The sequence below is a fragment of the Cebidichthys violaceus genome, unplaced genomic scaffold (assembly GCF_023349555.1).
Source record: "Cebidichthys violaceus isolate CVI_PGR_0920_01 unplaced genomic scaffold, fCebVio1.0.p SCAF_9, whole genome shotgun sequence".
Taxonomy (NCBI): domain Eukaryota; kingdom Metazoa; phylum Chordata; class Actinopteri; order Perciformes; family Stichaeidae; genus Cebidichthys; species Cebidichthys violaceus.
Window position 1 is genome coordinate 16,896,784 of NW_027176975.1, and position 20,505 is coordinate 16,917,288.

Genomic DNA, 20,505 nt, shown 5'->3' on the forward strand with positions numbered 1-20,505 from the left:
AGTAGAGGCAATAGAGAAATTATAACATTTATTATTAATAAATGGTATGTGTAAAAACGCTAATCAGCTTTCTAAGTCACACCTTTATTGTAAAACACATCCACTCTTATTCATTTCAGACGTTCATTTCAAATTGTCCACGATTAATCCAATGTTCGGTGAATGCAGCCCGTGAAGGCTTAAGTATAAGGCCGTGTTGTTTACATTTCAGCACAATTATAGACATAGAATAACTCGTAACCATAGCAACATGCCAAAATGGCCTATCTCCATACCTCCAAGGGACTGCATTCCTCGGCGGAGTGATAAACCAAAGCATAGCTCTTTGCGTCACAGTCTGTTGTAACCCTCAGCCAACATTGTGACGTGTCGTCATCTCTCGCGTGGTGCCCGTGTCTGTGACGATGGAACAAAACAAACGTCCGTTCGGAGCCGCGGTACCAGCCGCCAGTGAAAGGGTTAAAGCGAGGCGCTACCGGACCACACATGAGCACTGACTAAACCAGTTTAGATCAACCAGAGCTGCGTTTAAGCTCGAGACAGGCCAGACTAATGGACCTGACGGGATTAACACAGAGAATAAAACAATAAAAGGTCAGAAAATAATTCCTATACAGCCTTCACAGCAGGTGATTTTAGTGTCAATATGTCTAATTAAATTATTATTAACGAATTTCAAAAGGCCAAGTGCCTGGTTCAAATGATTTAGCCAAAATAATTGTCTAATATTAGGTCTGCTGTGTTTAACCTCTGTGGGTGAATAAAGCAAATACAATAAAATGTCTTTTGGGATTATTTTATAGTTTATTTATTAAAAAGGGTTAACATATTACAGATGTTTCTGTTATTGTTTTATCTATTTTTTGATAAGTCAAAGTAAAAGAATAATTGTTTTATGGAAATAATCTTTTTCTATAGGCCTGTATGCCTAACACAATTTATTAAAGGCCTAACAGGAGCAAATGGCATTTAAATGATGTCAGGAATTTTCCTTATACTTACTATATATACTCATATTTTAAAAAAGAAAAACTAAATGAGTAAATTCATGAAAAATGACTAATAGGCCCATCATCATCAATGCAGTCTGTATCAAAGAAATTAATTTAAAAAAGTGCAAATTCATCACAAGTTAAACAAACCATAGCATACATGGCTGTGAATTTAAACATGAAGAAAGAAGAGAGAAACATTGGAAATAAATGACTGATGCTCCTCTAATAGAGTTAGTGATTTAGTCACCCTGGGACTCATTCATTCTCCGTGACATTACAAATACGGGTTATTAAAGGTTATTATTTGCCTAAACTGTGTTGTGTTTTATCAGATTTCATCTGATGGATAATTCTGATATCTGATTACACACTCCTGAGCCTAAACATAATTTAGACTCAACTCGGTCCTTGTTTTCAATAAAAACAGTTACTTCTATTTACTCAAACACAAAATCTGAATTAAATATAAATGATAGGATATTACTGATGGCTGTAATGATGGATTTTTATTCTTAAAAAGACATAAACACACTGCCAGTAGAGCAAGAAAATAGTTTAAAGGATGAGATACAAGAAAAGGTTTGTCATTCATTTGGTCAGTTTTTCATTCCTGTAATCTCAATTTATATATTAATATTATATTTAGTTCACGGTCAGTATAAAAAGTTAACTGTACTAATTACATTTGAGAGAGTTCATTTTGTGAAAATGTATTGATGCATTAACACGTAAACAACAGCATTTTAATGAGGCTGACGACTGCGTTTACTGTTGAACACATTTATGTGCGAAAAGAAGTCAAAGTAGGAATACCTCCATTTACAAATATTCCATTACAAGTAAAACTCATGCAGTCAAATTTGTATTTTTTAAAAGTACTGATGTATTTTGAGCAGCATGTGCTTAAAATATTTAAAGTTAGAATGCTTATTTTGCTGGCAGGGGGGTCAGGGTTATCATTATTATTATTATTACTGACAAATTAACATGCAAGCATGTTTTAATTTTTCAAGTGGAGCTCATTTAAGTAGTTTTCACAGTGTCAGTTTCATTCATAACAATGGGTCATATTTCATAAACTGATATGTTTTCTATGTAAAATATGAATAATAATCAGCCATAGCTCCCAAATACATGTAGTGGAGTGAAATTACAACTATTCCCACTGAAATGTAATGCAGAAGAAGTGAAAAGCAGCATAAACATGTATGTGCTTCAGTAAAATACAGGTACCTGAAATAGCTCTGAAATAGTTTACATGCATTTCAAACCACTACATAGAACACCATAGCTTTACATATGATATCCTCCCTATATTCAGTCAAATAATGGAAAAGTTCAGTTACGTCATCTCCATAATATTCTCAGATTAGTAATGACCACGCTCCTGTTGTTTGTTTGTGATTGTAACGCTTTAAAGAAGAGAATGGTGAATGTGTAGAGACCTCCAGTACTCAGCCGTCACACTGCAGAGCAGACCTCACTCACCCTGGACCAAGAGGTCAGAGGTCCTCTGTTGCAAGAGGAAGGCCTCTGTTCAAACAACCCTGGACTTACAGGTTGGGAGGAGGAATGCAGGGAAGAAAGAGGAACTGGAACACAGCAATAAGAGGAGGAGGGCTGAGAGGGTTGATGGGTAATGAGGTGCAATCCCACCACATACACATACATACATACACAGACACACGCACACACACACACACACACACACACACACACACGCACACACACACACACACACACACACACACACACACACACACACACACACACACACACACACACACACACACACACACACACATGTCACAATCCCAAAGCTACATCAATACTCCAGTGAGTGAGAGGGATGGAACTGCTCTCTGATGCCTAATGTGACACTCCTCCCACTGATACAAATTTGATTTTATAAATATCATATAAGAAAACACGTACTCTCTGGAGAGGTAAAACACAGAAAAGTAAAAGTCTGATTGATCACTGCGGTTCTCAAGGGTTGGTGACTGATGGATGACAACATACAATCAACAGAATCCCGTTTATAAAGCCACTGAAGGTAAAGTTTTGGTCCTACATGCCTTTCTAATATTTATATCATTTTTGAAAATAAGAAAAAGTGCTGTGCAAAAGCCTGGTGTCAGCTCTTAATGAAGAGATCCAGAGGTCTTCTAAATCAGTCAGGAGGGACAACAACATTCCACAGAGCATGTTTCCTAACCTGCTTCCAACAACAAAATCCAGTTGCATCTTTGGACGAAATGGATGAAGAATATCTCAATGGTGACATGGTGGCATGAAGCTGTGATGCCTCATTTGAGCTCTGACACGTCACCTGTGGAGTCCCACTGTTGACTGATTCATTTTGGGTAGACATAGTTACTGTCTTTGTTGAAATAAAACTTTGATAAAGATGATCTTTTCCCTTTCACTTTCCCATTTCCTCCCTAAAATGTACACTTCCTCTTTACCACACTGTCAAAATCACTTTGATTCACAATTCTGACAGCCATATAATATTAATATTAATATTAATATTAATAATAATAATACATTTTATTTGTCTAGCACTTTAAAAGGTACTCAAAGGTGCTTTGATATCTGGAAAATTATCCTACTGACAATTTTTCTGGAGCCAATCAGTCCTCGGATGAAGTTCTTTAAATATAGTTGCAACCTACAACATACAACATGCAACACGCAACATACAACATACAACATGCAACATACCACCACCATGTCCCTCTGAAGGATCTGTGAGGTTATATTTTCCATCTGCTGGAATTACTCCACCAGTATCTCCTATCTACATGGGTCTATGCTTAATGAAGGTGAAGAAAAGACAGAGCCTGAATCTAGAACATATGGATATTTGCATCCCTGAGAAATTAAACTTGAATCTAGAAAATCTGCAGTAAATGAAGCGATAGAAGCCCGAGTCCAGAAGAAAAACTCTGCATGAGAAATGACAAGACAAATATGTCCTGATAAAGAGGGCGAACACCTTACTGACAACAGGATAAAAGATGGCAGCCATGGCTGTTTTCCCCTGTTGAAAATTGAAAATTGATGAGCTAATTATTTGAGAGAAAGTATTTCTTTGAGCTTACTTCACCTCATAGCTTAGAAAACATAGCAGTTCAACACAACTTTTAAAATGCTTTGCTCCAACAGAGTCAGAATCAAACCCTGAATAAGCAGACACATAAAGGTCCTTTTGAATGAGGAGAAGAGGGCCTTGAGAGACAGGTTAAGAGAGAACTTAAAGTGAAGATGCATCGTTGTATGAGGAGAGCTAAGTGGAAGCTGGAACCAAACTTCCAGCATAACAGGACGCATGGAGATGCACGAGTATCACTAGCAACAAGCAGACTGGTAGCCAGACAACAGGGGGACCTGGACAGTCCAAGATTGAATCATCAGCTCTTTGAACTCTGAGAGAGTAATGATCTTTGATTTTTCCAGTACGTTCAACACCGTCCGGCCTATCGTGCTGGGGCGCAAGCTGACAGCGATAAAGGTGGGCCTCGCCTGGTGTCCTGGATAGGGTTGGTTGAAGACTGCAATTGTTGGCTGCATCAACAAGGAGAAGGACGCTGAGCACAGCAGTGTACTGAAGTCTTTCTTTGTGTTGGGTAGGCTGAACCACACAGAAATAGACAGAACTGACCAAAGGTAAACATAAACATTTGACTACTGTGTACATACATATATAAAAAACGGTATTTAACATGTTAATATCATCTATATATATACATATATACTGTATAACCATTGACATACATACATAATGACTTTAACACGTTAAAGAACAGTGAGAATTTAAACTATGAAGTATATCATTTACAGGTGAAGTTCTTTGTGAATGATTGGTGTTAGAGTTCCTAGCAGTATAATGGACTGATGTTGACTGTGAATCAGAGTGATGGTCTTCAGCAGAAAATAGTTTTTGTGTCTGATCAGTTTTGAGTACAGTGTTGTGTAGCGCCTACAAAAGGGAAGAGTTTGGAATGGTTTGGGTCCAGGGTGTGAAGGTTCTGCGGTGATGTTTCCTGCTGGTTTTGTGTAGTGTAGACTTGTGTCAGCAGTTCCTGAGCTGGCCCAGGAAGTACATCCTTGGCTGGCCTTTTTCCTGATTTTTCTATGTTGGAAATTGGGACTTAAGGTCCTGGCAGATTTTGGATCCCAAAAATGGGTCTTGGGTGTATTCACACCTGCACTTAAAAGAGCTGTCCACTTATGATTCGACTGGTTTCGTGACATTGTGGCATCTTGCAGGATTGCGAAATCAATCATTGACCAAATCTGTCCTATAAACAGACATGTAAACACCTAGCAACACACACACACAGACTCACAAGAGAGAAACAATGCTGCTGTCGCAACTGGTAAAACATGAGAATCCTTAGTCACTTGACTGAGGTCAACTAAATGCTAAATGCTAAATGGACTTGCATTAGTACATTGCCTTTCTAGTCTTCCAACCACTCAAAGAGCTTTACGCTTCAACATGTCAACATTTTCCTATTCACTCACAAATTCATGCACTGAATTTGGCTGCCAACCTGCCCAGCAGGATCTAATCTAAATGCTCATTAACACCCACTCACACACCGATGATACAGCCTTCAGGAGAAATGTAGGGTTCAGTATCTTTTCCAAGAACACTTGCGACAGGTGGACTGGAGGAGCTGTGGATTGGACCGCCAATCTTACCATTAGTGGAGAACCTGCTCAGCCGCTCTGGCTGTCCTTGATCGGGCAGACAGCCAGTCCTCTGCTTCCATCTTCAGTCGGAACATGATGAGGAAAAGAGGGAAAGTACCTTTACCACCTCATCACCACATGGACAACCAAACTACACCCAACCGACTAAAATCAATACCGCAAAAATTATTCAGTGCAAAACTCTAATTAAAAACAAACTCAACACACTCCCACACTTAATGAACAGATTGTGTTATTGTGAACTCCCGTTGCAAGTTCTTATGTGCTTGTTTAACATGCATTTCCAGTAAAGCCAATTAGGTATTAGAGCTCGATCACATGGCGATTACAAAATACACACCTTGTATCACTGTATGAAACCAGTGTGTTTAAACATTTAGGAAAATGTCGGACAACACCAAGAAAGTGTTTTGGGCCAGCTGAGGGCAATAGAACAAGCTGAAGATGCAATAGCTATGCTTTGAATATCGTAGAGATTACCTTGGAGTAAAGGTAGCAATACCACAGTGAAGAAATGCTCTGTTACATGTAAAAGTGCTGCATTTCAAATCTTACTTGAGTTAAAGTACAAATGTATTAGAATCAATATATAGTTAAAGCACCAAAAGTAATTTTAACCCTGCAGAACCAAAACACTTCCTTGCTGGACCAACTGGAGGACCTAGAAAATAGATCAGGCAGGTCTGATTTATGCAAACTAAATACACCCGAAGGATGCCACCACCTGTATGGCCACTGAAAAACATTATGGGTCTGGACGTCTTCAATTCACTGCCCTTACTGGACAGAGCGCACTGTACTCTGGGATCTAAACCTGCAACTGGTAACCCGGCAAGGCCTTTTGTCTTGTGTTTGAACCAATTCTCTGACACTGAGCTGGTATTGAGATAGGCCAGACAACACCAGATGAAGAACCAAAGACTCAACCTGTGAGTCTACCCCCATCTGAGCGCCACGCTTGCCAGAAGACAGAATGCGTTCCACTCTGTTAAGGCAACCCTCAACATGAAAAGTGTGCAGTTCCGTCTGCAGTATCCAGCTTGTCTGAAGATTATGTTTAAAGGAGAGAACCACATGTGAAGACACTATGGCCTTCTGAGAGAAACAGGTTGCTGCCTAACATGACCCGCTGCTCTACAGGTTAGACGTATTAAAAACATCCATGATGCTGACCTACACATGATATGCATCCTATGAAATGTAAGAACATTCTCAGCTATCTGAAACAAAACAGATCTGATATTGCCATAGTACAGGAGACTCACTTGAGTAAGTAACATGTTTTAAGAAGGGATGGATTGGTTGAGTGTATTCAAGTTCCTATAACAGCAGATGTAGAGGTATACGCATTCTTGTATGAAATAATCCAGCCATGCTGACCAGGATGGTACAAGATGCACAACTGAATGATAAAAAGGTCACCTTCATCAGTATATATCCTCCTAATGTGTTATCTCCCGACTTCTCCAATGAAATTTGTATCTAGAGATGTATTCCCTCGTCCAGTATGGACCTACTGGAAATAGAAATTTCACTACGGGAGGTCCAAGATAATAAGAAGCCTTAGATCAGGTCAGGCCCCTGCAGACAATGGCTGCCCATTGGATGTTTATAAAAGATTCCATGATGTACTTGCCTCTAGACTATTCACTGTATTTCGTAGGCCACTGGAAAAGGGCCTACTCCTGCAAGTATGATAAAAGGCTTTATCACAATAATTCCCAACAAAGTGAGAAATCCCCAGCAGTGGGGTTGCGATAGATCCATTTCATTAGGAAAAGTAGATGGCAAAATACTCAAGATACTGTCTAACATGCCGAACAACACCCAAAAAAATACACCCAGACCAAGTAGGTTTTGTCAAGGATTGATCATCTCGACCAACTCATTTATACAGGGGCACAAAGCAGGGATGCCCACCCTCATCTTTCAACTGTCCTGGAACATCTACTGTAATACAAATTACGTTAAAAAAAACTAAAAACGTTAAAAGGAACTTCTGTTTGCTATTGAAAGAGAGCTGGAGACAACATATTGACTATATTTAGTAAAGTTAAGTCAATAGCAATACTGTATAAATCTAGAGATGTATTAACTTTTCAGGCTTTGCATATCATTTATTGCTCACTTATACTTCCTTGCATATCTTATTGTGTGGAGGTGTTGGGGTCAACCTATAAACCATTTATAAATTCATTGTTACAAAAACAAGCTATACGTATTATCAATAAGGTTGGTTACTGTGATCACACAAATCCATTGTTTTTAAAATCTCATGTTATGAAATGTAATGATTTGGTATACAGTGTTATAAAATAATGCAAGCAATGATCAGAGCTAAATCAAAGTCACTGCCAGACTGTGTACAAAGGTTTTTTCAATACACAAATGTAAATATATTTGCCGTACAAAAGGCTAAAAGAGGGATTAAAAGGAGATGTATTTCTATTGTTGGGGTTAAATTATGGAACAATGCTAACATAAATGTAAAAATGTGCAATTGTCTTTTGTTTTTCAAAAGGATTGTTTATAAAGTTATTTTTGAGAGTTTTGGTAATATTTTCTTTTCTTGAGGGTAGCTGAATTGATGATATATAAGAATATAGGAAAGGCACATATATACTGTATGCATTGTGCTTCTGCCTATGCCTTCTCAGTTGTATTTTGTACTAGGTTGTATGTAGGCTGTATCTATTCATTTATTGTATTGTGTGTGATAGCTGGATAAAAAAACACTACACTACTGTAATACGAAACAACTCACGTATTAAAGGTGTCGTAGCAGGTCACCAGGATCTAGTCTATTGGTCTCACGCAATCCGTGGACCAGTGGCCCAACAATGCAAGCTAATCTACAACCTATCATACCAAACATTGAGTCCCTTACATTTTGATTTCATTTATTCAAAACAACAAATAGCTGTGCATCACAAATACATTTGTGAACCTTATTTTCTTATATGTGGATTTATTTAACATTATTTACAACTTTTGTTTGCAATGAAACACATTTTCGGGGAGAGTCATTCATATATAAATCACAAAACACATTTATGAATCCCTCCGAGTGCATTCATTAATATTGAGAGAGATCTGACTCCATACTCCCTCACACACAGCTCTCCCCATCGCTTCCAGCTCTCAGCCTCTTGCCCTCAGTGACCTAGCCTGGGCCCAGACGGGTGCATGGAGTAGAGGGATGCCTCCACAGCTGCGATCTCAGTGACTGTAAATGGTGAATCCCAGAACTGATAGCATGGCATTACTGTTCAAGATCGAACAGGCACTCTGGTAATTTTTCTAGCTTATTGCAAACAGGTTCTAGTTGTTTAAAGATTAAATATGGGATAAATATCTTTATTACTGATGACAGCAAAATAGAGGTTGAAAATCGAAACCTGTGGTCTGCTGAAATGGTTTGTTGTCTGTTATTGGGGTAGATGAATGAAGGAAGGGGCCGTCACTGCATTATTCCATGTCCTGTATTGCCATCTAGTGGCAAAAACTAAGAACAGTCTTCAACCACCCCTCAGTCTGACCGGTACGTCAGACTGAACAGCCAACTACTATCCAACAGACACTCGGGGGCAGTTGTGGCACCAAGAACAAAACACACAATAATATCAGACTGTTGGATTGATAGTTGATAACTGGCTAGCTTCACATGTTTTAAGTCTGTCTGAAAACATTAGTCATTCTAGTCAGTGTGCTAAATTCTGTGTCTCATTAGTACAACTTAAGCTAATAGGAGGCTTCAGCAAACTTAGTCTGACAAATAAAATTAGCAACACTAATGGAAAGGAACAACTGAAAAAACAAAGTAGTAGAAGAAGAAAAGATGAACGGAAGCAATGTGTGCATCATCATATATGTATTATGTACACTATTTACATGTACAAATACATTCATGGTCAGAAAAACAGATGAATACATAAGTGAATGTATAAATAAAATGAACCATGTTTTTTTACAAACATGCATTGATAAAATGACTGCACATTTATTCATCAATCCATATCCATCCTACCATTCATCTCTCCCTCCATTGAACACATGACCTAATTGAAGGTAATGCATCCACTCAACATTTGACTCTGTATTTAATTGTTTCTAATAATCTGTTCAATGCAAGGCATGTACTGGAAAAAACATTTCCTGTGTCATATTTATTGGAATACATTACATATAAGGAGTTTGCATTGTTGAGAGCCAAGTATTAATACAGATATTATTAACATACTACTAACATGATGTTCAATATATATTTTCATGGAAATGTTTTCATAATAATAATAACCTGTATAATAACTTGTATGATAATATATATCGGCATGATTAAGTTTATAGTCTCATTTAGCCACTTGTTAGAAACCGTCCTTTTAGAGACATTTAAAAGCTTCAAAATCCACAAGAGCGGTATTTACTGGCATATTATATATTGCATAATATATAGCAAATAGCTCCAAATGAGGCCATGATTTAGTGGTCTCCGGATGTGTGTCCGATTAGCAGGGATCATTGAAATAATGACTAATCAATGTAAGTCATGTAACAATATATCATATATATATATATCTATATTATGTTCATGCTATAAGACTACACACAGCCTCTTTTCGTTAATATAGTGTCGGATGAACTTGTGTCCTTTGACGGCTTTGTTATGATTGTGTTTTGACGAGCTGTCGGGCACAATCATGACAGAGAAGTTCCCTCAGGTCTGAGTTTGACTATCACTCCCCCCAGGAAATACACAACACTGTGGTTCTTCTATTACTGATGGATTTATTCGTCTGAATTGCATCCCAGTCAACGTCATCAAATCAACATTCAAACTGTTGAAAATACAGACCTAACACTAGTCATGCGTTTCCTGGATGCGTCTAAAGCTTTTGAATTAATCACAGTAAACTGTTTGTCAAACTGCAAGAGAGAGGGATCCCTCCATGTTTGATAAGGATTTTGCACTTCTGGTATTTGCATCAACCATGCCAGCTAGATGGGCTAAGAGTGTATCCGGTCACCTGCTCTCTTCAATCTGTATTTCAATCAGGAGAGACAAGTCAGATAAAGAAAAGATAATTGTTTATTATTAACAGATGATAAAGTCTTGACAGAGTCTTTGGCGCTTGGACTCTACAGGGAGATTAGTAATGGAGGGGCGTCTGCCCTGAGCAGCAGCAACATAAATCCCTCAAAAGGAAAAAATAAATCACAGTCTAATATTTCGCCCAAAAGAATGTTTACTTACCAAGCGGGAATGAAACGGGTCACAAATGATCGATGATGGCATCAGCTGCTAAGAGATGAGGCATAACAAGGAGCATGACAGGAAACTTGAGGTTTAGTGATTAGAATCAATTATTTACCATGAATGAGTAAACAGGAACAAAAGTGCTGCAGTGACTAGGTCAGCACTGACTAGTGCATCTGCAAGATCAACTTTTTTTTTATCTTGGCCAACAATGGCTTGAGCACAGCAATGCCCCGCTTGCAATGTACAGGCTTTAGTCAGCAATGGCTAATGGTCAGCAGTGACTTGAATAGCAACAGTTTGAGCTAAGACGACGTGACTAGTGTACTTGAAGGACACACGTGACATTTTATAGATTTTGCCAAGCAGGAAGTCTCCATTACCCCTTTTAATGAATCATACATCACATAAGACCCTGAATGGATTTAACCAAGAGTGGTCAGCAGTGACCTGAGAATTAGAAATGTGATTTATCTGATACTACTTTGATATACGATGTACATGATGTCACTTATTAATGTCACTTATTAGAAAAGAGTAATTACAGAAGCAATGAAAATGAAGCAGATAGCCTATGACAAAATTATGAGAATACAAGACTATGAACCACTTTAAATAATAGAATGGATATGGCGCTAGCTACCAGATAAGCTGATATAACACTATGACTGATATCGCACCACATGTCAGAAGACAATTAATATGGGCAATTAGTAGATTACAATGAAAATGGAACAATTGCAAAATACACATAACTAGTTATTATCAAAAAAATCCGGGATCGGGTCGCGGGGGCAACAGCTCCAGCAGGGGACCCCAAACTTCCCTTTCCCGGGCCACATCAGCCAGCTCTGACTGGGGGATCCCGAGGCGCTCCCAGGCCAGTTTGGAGATATAGTCCCTCCACCTGGTCCTGGGCCTCCCTCGGGGTCTCCTCCCAGCTGGTCGTGCCTGGAACACCTCCCTAGGGAGGCGCCCAGGTGGCATCCTTACCAGATGCCCGAACCACCTCAACTGGCTCCTTTCCACGCAAAGGAGCAGCGACTCTACTCCGAGTCCCTCACGGATGACCGAACTTCTCACCCTATCTCTAAGGGAGATGCCCGCCACCCTCCTGAGGAAACCCATTTCGGCCGCTTGTACCCGCAATCTAATTCTTTCGGTCATGACCCAGTCCACATGACCATAGGTGAGGGTAGGAACGAAGATTGCCCCGTAGATAGAGAGCTTTGCCTTGCGGCTCAGCTATTTTAGTATTTAGGGTCAACAAGACGAATGAATAGAATTTGAAAATTGTTGTTTCTCCATTAATTTCCTTTTGTTGTTGTCGGATTAGAGAGAGGGTAGATCTGAGTCCACACTCCGGGTCAGTGGGTGGCGGTAATGCACTCTAAAGCTGTTAGCCAACCGTCAAAGCAAAAGAAGAAGAACCGTGTTTTTTTTGTGTGTGTGTGTGTGTGTGTGTAAACTGTCATGGCCCCTCTCGTGGTTCATAACCGGATCTGTTAGCAAGCAATTTAAAGCCAAGTTGTCGTTTGTTTCTTGATCTTGTGGTTCGGTCAGGTGAGAGGTCGTGGAGGTGACAGCGGGACGCTCTCAGTACAGGAACGTGCTGCTCGTGATCCGACGGACCGGAGTTTGAAGCTGTTCATTCACAATGAGAACTGTTCTGATGGTGGCGGAGAAACCGTCCTTGGCCCAGTCGATTGCCAAAATCCTCTCTAAAGGTGGGTACGAATGTATTGTTATGTAATTTAACAGCAGACAGTAACGTTATCATTATTTCACTGCTGTACGGTTAGCCGTAACTACGTAAAACAACTCTAGGTTTCACAAACACAAGCCGAGTAACGTCAGAAGAGAGACGGGAGACTCTTGTTAGTGACTCGAGCAGACTAATTCAAACATGGACGGTAAATGACTGCCTTGAGAGCGAGTACTGAGTTTAAACAAGCACCAAAGTGAGCTAGTGGTAGCTGCTACTACCTAGTCGTAGTAGTAGTAGTAGTAGTAGTAGAAGTAGTAGTACAGGTCGATGAGTAAGTAAACGAGTTATTGAAGATGAATAACGTTACTTGTGACTCCCGTGTCAGTAAACAGAGTTGTTCGTCGTGTACGATTCACACCTGACTTGCACATCTCTATGTTCCAGTTTGAGTGCTACTTATTTGATATGTCAGTTAACCCTGGTTGCCTAGTATATTCCCTGCATGTGAATGTACGCCAAACTTGATTGAAAAATGTGACAGTTCGGCCTAATGTTGGCTGGTATGAGTGTAAAGGAACACTCATCGCCAACGTTACTTTCTTTATCTGCAGCAAGTTCATTATAGTGGCATTGCAAAATGACAGTTTGAAGCAGGACTTCAACAATTTCAGTTACTGAACTACAGGAGTGAAAGTAATAATTGTATGCCTTATGATCTCTGCAGCTTGTCCACAGCTCTAGGGAAAAAGCTGTTTTGCAGTCTGTTTGTGCGTGTGCTTGGGGTTCTCAGTCTGCCTGAGGGGAGGATGGGGAAGAGGTGGTGTCCGGGGTGTGAGGGATCCTGCATTATGTTAGTGGCCCGTGTGAGAAGATAGCCTGAGTGGATGTCGCTCAGGTTTGGTAGGGGGGAGCCGATGATCCTCTCAGCCGTCTTGACAACCCACTGCAGGTCTTTTTTTTTCAGCTGCAGTGCTGCTGGAGTACCACACAGTGCAGCAGTATGTCAGTGACCATGAGTTTCTGAGGTAGCCTGTTGCGTTTCAGGCTCCTCAGAAAGAACAACCTCTGCTGGGCTTTTTTGATGATGCTGGCGGTGTTCAGGCTCCAGGGCAGGTCCTCAGCTATGTGCACCCCCAGGAACTTAAAACCTGCAACCCTCTCCACCTCCTCCCCGTTAATACACTATGGTGTGTTTTTTTGGTTTTCCTGAAGTCAATTATTATTTCTTTTGTTGTCTTTGTGTTGAGGATGAGGTTGTTGTCCTTGCACCAGGCGGACAGGGTCTGGGCCTCTTCCCTGTAGGTTGTTTTGTTATTGTTTGGTATGAGTCCCACTATGGTAGTGTCATCTGCAAATTGAATGAGTGTTGGAGTTGTGAGATGGAGTGCAGTCGTGTGTGAAAAGCGAGTAGAGGGCTGGACTGAGAGCGCAGCCCCGGGGACACCGGTGTGGAGGAGGTGTGGTGGCCGATCCTGACATGCTGGGCTCTGTTGGTGAGAAAGTCTTTAATCCACTAGCAGAGAAGGGCTCCCAGTCCCAATACTTGCAGTTTGTTGATGAGTTTGTTTGGAGTGATGGAGTTAAATGCAGAGCTGTAGTCAATGAACAGTATCCTGACATAACTGTTGGGGTTTTCCAGGTGTGTGAGAGCTGCGTGTAGTACCATGGAGATGGCGTCGCCTGTGGATCTATTGGACCTGTATGCAAACTGGTGTTGGTCGAGGTCAGGAGGAATGCAGGCTTTAATATGAGACAGTACCAGTCTCTCAATGCACTTCATGATCAATGGCGTGAGAGTAACCGGCCGGTAATCATTCAGGTTAATGATGGCTGAAGTTTTGGGTACAGGAATTATGGTGGCAGTTTTCAGACAGGTGGGGACTGTGGCTTGTTGTAGTGACAGGTTGAATATATATATATATATATATATATATATATATATATATATCTATCTATCTATCTCATACGCGCACTGCAAAACAACATGCTGGCTGGCTTGACAGTGTTTTTTGAAGTGGAGGCTGGCTTGATCCCCGTTGTTTATTATGGTAGCTTCATTTGACTTGTACTTAAAGGGTAACTAAACCCTGAAGTGCCTCTAACTTACCCTGTAAGTTAAAAAAAACTCTTGAATTATCAACATGGGTAACATGTCTGTGAATGAGTGGACTGGATTAAGTGTCTGAACCTACTGTAAGTCCACCGACTGCGTCATTTAGAAAGATGCAAAAAGGGGCTGAGATGAAACCAGGCCACCTCCATGTGAAGGACGCGTCGACAAATGCAGCCAGCTACAGCAGCTTGGAGAATAGCGATATGGCACGGGGCACTGAATAAGATGGATTTACTCATTATCAGTTCACAAATGATGTGATTTTAATGCTGCACATGGTTATTGGTTGACAATTCAAACACACACTGTGTGTGTGTCTGTCTGTCTGTCTGTCTGTCTGTCTGTCTGTCTGTCTGTGTGTGTGTGTGTGTGTGTGTGTGTGTGTGTGTGTGTGTGTGTGTGTGTGTGTGTGTGTGTGTGTGTGTGTGTGTATATGTATGTATGTATGTATGTATGTATATACAGTTGTGGTCAAAAGTTTACATACACTTGTAAAGAACATAATGTCATGGCTCTCTTGAGTTTCCAGTTATTTCTACAACTCAGATTTTTCTCTGATAGAGTGATTGGAACAGATACTTCTTTGTCACAAAAAACATTCATGAAGTTTGGTTCTTTCATGACTTTATTATGGGTTAACAGAAAAAGTGACAAAATCTGCTGGGTCAAAAATATACATACAGCAACATGAATTAGCAATTTTGGTGACTTAGAAAGTTGTGTCAATGAAATGAGCTTCATAGCATGGCCTCTTAACTTCTTGTGAGTGATTATGAGTGACTACAGCTGGTGACTTCTCTGAGGCCATTTAAATAGGGCTCATTGGATACAAACGCCCACAAACGCTACAATGGGAAAGTCAAAGGAGCTCAGCATGGATCTGAAAAAGCGAATCATTGACTTGAACAAGTCAGGAAAGTCACTTGGAGCCATTTGAAAGCAGCTGCAGGTCCCAAGAGCAACAGTGCAAACAATTGTTTGTAAGTATAAAGTGCATGGCACTGTTTTGTCACTGCCACGATCTGGAAGAAAACGCAAGCTATCACCTGCTGCTGAGAGAAAATTGGTCAGGAGGGTGAAGAGTCAACCGAGAACCACCAAAAAGCAGATCTGCCAAGAATTAGAAGCTGCTGGAACACAGGTGTCAGTGTCCACAGTCAAGCGTGTTTTGCATCTCCATGGACTGAGAGGCTGCCGCGCAAGAAGGAAGCCCTTGCTCCAAAAGCGCCACCTTAAGGCTCGACTGAAGTTTGCTGCTGATCACATGGACAAAGATAAGACCTTCTGGAGGAAAGTTCTGTGGTAAGACGAAACAAAAATCGAGCTGTTTGGCCACAATGCCCAGCAATATGTTTGGAGGAGAAAAGGTGAGGCCTTTAACCCCAAGAACACCATGCCTACCGTCAAGCACGGTGGTGGTAGTATTATGCTGTGGGGCTGTTTTGCTGCCAATGGAACTGGTGCTTTACAGAGAGTAAATGGGATAATGAAGAAAGAGAATTACCTTCAAATTCTTCAAGATAACCTAAAATCATCAGCCCGAAGGTTGGGTCTTGGGCGCAGTTGGGTGTTCCGACAGGACAATGACCCCAAACACACATCAAAAGTGGTAATGGAATGGCTAAATCAGGCTAGAATTAGGGTTTTAGAATGGCCTTCCCAAAGTCCTGACTTAAATCCCATTGAGAACATGTGGACAATGCTGAAGAAACAAGTCCATGTCAGAAAGCCTTCAAATTTAACTGAACTGCACCAATTCTGTCAAGAGGAGTGGTCAAAGATTCAACGAGAAGCTTGCCAGAAGCTTGTGGATGGCTACCAAAAGCGCCTAATTGAAGTGAAAATGGCCAAGGGACATGTAACCAAATATTAGCACTGCTGTATGTATATTTTTGACCCAGCAGATTTGATCACTTTTTCTGTTAACCCATAATAAAGTCATGAAAGAACCAAACTTCATGAATGTTTTTTGTGACAAAGAAGTATCTGTTCCAATCACTCTATCAGAGAAAAATCAGAGTTGTAGAAATAACTGGAAACTCAAGAGAGCCATGACATTATGTTCTTTACAAGTGTATGTAAACTTTTGACCACAACTGTATATATATATATATATATATATATATATATATATATATATATATATATAATTTTTTTTTTTTTTTTTTTTTTTCAGGCTTTGTATTTTCACAAACTACTCCTACAGTATTTATGCGTTTGGCTTCAAATTTGGTCAGCACGATCTTAAGACTTTTATAATGAAAGGTGATCAAAATCATGAGTTTTCATGCAACAACCATGGCTAGGCGTGGCGTCCATTTTGTGCAATTTTTCATGAAAATTGAAGTTGTTGTAACTCCAAGGTACATTGTCAAATCTTCCCAAAACTTCCTATGCAGGATGTTAGACCAGGCCTGAAAACAGATTTTTCTGTGACTTGGGATACTCAAAGACTCATGGAACTTGGTACATATGTCATAGGTGAGGAAATTCAAGATCTCATGTGGATTTTTGGCTTGGTCGTTATAAATTGTCTCGATAGCGCCCCCTGCAAATTTTCAACAAAGCAACCCCAGCGCCTCCTTTAACTTACATGTATGAAATTTAGTCGGCACATGAATCATATGGAGACTTAAAAAAAAGTCTCTTGGGACCATGCTCTAAAATCCACCAAAAGTCGGCCATTTAGATTTTTGTGTGATTTTTTTTTTTTTTTCCCTTGATTTCTAGTCACTATACTTTAATGAACTCCTCCTAGGGACTTTGTCTGATCCACTTCAAATTTGGTCAGTACAATCTAAAGACCTTAGCAACTAAAAGTTGTTCAAAGATTTACATTTGATTGAATGGTGTAGCCGTGGTGTGGCGGCCATTTTAAGTGACTCCCTATGAAACAGCAAGCTGATGTATCTCCACTGGACTTGTTCAAATCTGTCCCAAACTTGCCATGCTTGATAACAGTCATGGCCTGAGGATGTCTACAAGCCAATTTTTCATCTAAGTCAAAGTGCCACCTAATGGCGAAAGGAAATCAGCGTTATTTGACAAACAATATTCGATTCCCATGATAGTTACATGATGTTGTCTACACTTGATATAGAGCAACATAATGCATGTTGACACGCGTTGTTTAGCGCCACACAGCGGTTGCAGGAAGTGGAGGACTATTTGCAAAGCACAATTTCCAGGGTCAAATTCTCCAAGCAGGAAAAAAACGTATAACTCCTGGTTGCGTTGTCCGATGGTCGCAGACCTTCTTGGCCGCGTAAGCTGTGGTCTCGCAAGTACCCTTGACGTACGCAAAGATGCGAGTGCCCGTTCATCGCTGCTTGCAGCTTTAATTATTCTTATTATTCTGCCTCTTAAATCGCATTTTTCAGGGCTTTATCATACTCAAAAACTCCCCAAATTTGGCAGGCGTATCAGGGCTGTGTGAAAATTTGAGATTTTATGGGTCCCATTTTTGTGGTATGAAAAAATGGCTCACTAGCGCCTCCTACAGCTTAAGAGACCACGCCCTTCACCCGACATGTCCGATTGACTTGAAATTTGACACACATGTTCACTTGAATTTGCTCTACAATCAATACACTCTAATCATGAAGCTCCGCCCATTCAGATTTCCGCCATTTTTACTTTTGTGAAAAACACATTTTTGCAAACTGCTCCTAAATGCTATGTCAGATTGCTACCAAATTTGATATGGATCATTATTCATTCAATTTCATCAAAACCCCCCCAAAAAGTTGTTGATAACTTATCGCGTTATCAAGTTATGGACCAATGAACTTATCAGGGGCGTGGCTCTGTACATCAATCAACCTCACTTTAAAACCATTGTGCTTATCATCACAAAATTTGAGGCAAATGTCCACATAGCAATCTGTAACGTACCCTCACATTTTCATTTTCTTCAGCCACTAGGGGACGCTACAGTAGTTAGCTCTTTTTGGCCATTTTTCCCGTTTTCAGGCTTTGTATTTTCAAGGCTTCAAATTTGGTCAGCACGATGTTAAGACTTTTATAATGAAAAGTTATCAAAATGCGGCCAGGTTCAGTGTGTTGGAGAAATGGAGAAGCGAATTATCACCATCAAGTGAATAGTGACTATTGTGAGAGTGCAATAATGTTCATAACTTAATGGCTGACGACCAGTTATCCTATGGTTTGGACTGTTGTGATATACAAGAGGTAAATACGAGTTTGTGAATTGTTTTCTATACTGTGACTAAATGTTATAGTGTAAAACAAGTTGTGTTACTAATCGCGATTAGCCTTTGCTTTCATACTGTTAGCTGTGCTTTCATACTGTTAGCTGTGCATTTGAAACCAGTTGCCCCAGCCTATTTTTAGGCCTCAGCTCGAAAATAGCATACCCATACTACAATGAGTGTAGCGTTGCAACTGTAAAGGCTATTTTAATACTTGAGGTAATAAAATAACACTTGTGAGATGTGTTTATATGTGTAAATATCAGTATATATGTTACTGGTTAAGAGTAAATTAAGATGGCACACAGCACAAATTGAAACTTCTAACTTTCGCCTGAAAGAAAAAGCAATTTTAGGATATTTTCTGTTAGAAATCATGTAGATCCAAGCTTTCAAGCTGTCCCAGATCATAGAAATCTATGTTGAGGGTCTCTATTCACATTTTTACTTAGATAAAGTGAAGCATTCATAAGCTAGAGAGGATACAGTACAGAAAGTTCAGGCGAGGATTCCAATATTTACACATTTACACATGTTGCACAATGTGTGTTGGGTGATTCTCTGAATTCGGTGACCATTGGGTTCTCTGGTTACGGAAAAATATACCACAAAAAATTGTGTTTCTGAACATTGCATCTGATGGACTATTTCAACCTCTGAGAAAATACGTTTTCCCACTTTAGGCATGAAATCCCAAACATTATTAGGAATTTCTTTGTCACTTAGATTGTTTCAAATTCAACCCCGTAACGGGACAATTTGATTCCTGTATGATTATAATTCTAAAACATATTCAAACTAATTCTTCTAGTTCCTTGGTAATCACCTGTCCCTCTGTAACTTATTGTATTGTAAGTATATTTTATTTGATTCTAAATAATAATAATTTGACTGTCAAGTAGGATATGGCAACTTAATGTACAAGCGGTCTTCATAAATCATGAAAATATACTTTAACGTGAACATTAGATTAGGCTTTCGTATATTTTCTACTTGTCCTCTAAACTTTGCATACAGTTCAACAAACATTTATGTAATATTTGTTATTATTATCAAAAAATGTATGATAATGTATCAAGTAACAGGGTTGAACACACTGTAACAATACATACATGCAAAGGGGATCGTTAGTTTTACAGATTAGTAGTTACATTAGTAGTAACATAGCAATACACTAGGACACTAGGGTGCAATAATTGACCACCATGGCTCTGTGTGTGTGTGGAGGGGGCGTCTGAATTCACTACTAAAAACAGTAAACCATGGCTCCCTTCCTACAAATGTGCATTTCTTAGGAGCTACTAGAATAATCAAATTAATCATGTAAATAGCAGTGTTTTTTAAACAACCTATCATAATTAAAACCAAGCACCATTTCTAACCACATATTTCCCTCACCGTGAGGACCCTGGTCTGGCTTGCACTGCATCTTGACTCTCACTGTCAGGAGTATGTGGAGGGGTTAGAGAGGTAGGCCCACTGTTTTCAATCTCAGCTTT

General features: G+C 39.8%; 1 protein-coding gene across 1 annotated transcript in view; it reads left to right on the plus strand.

Annotated features, from left to right (window-relative positions):
* Positions 1-12,416: 12,416 nt before the first annotated feature.
* Positions 12,417-20,505, plus strand: part of top3b (DNA topoisomerase III beta) — a 33,402-nt gene continuing 25,313 nt past the window's right edge. The window contains exon 1 of the mRNA XM_068703862.1: positions 12,417-12,701. Coding sequence (XP_068559963.1) covers positions 12,632-12,701 — 70 coding nt within the window. The 5' untranslated portion in view covers positions 12,417-12,631. The remainder of the gene's footprint in view (positions 12,702-20,505) is intronic.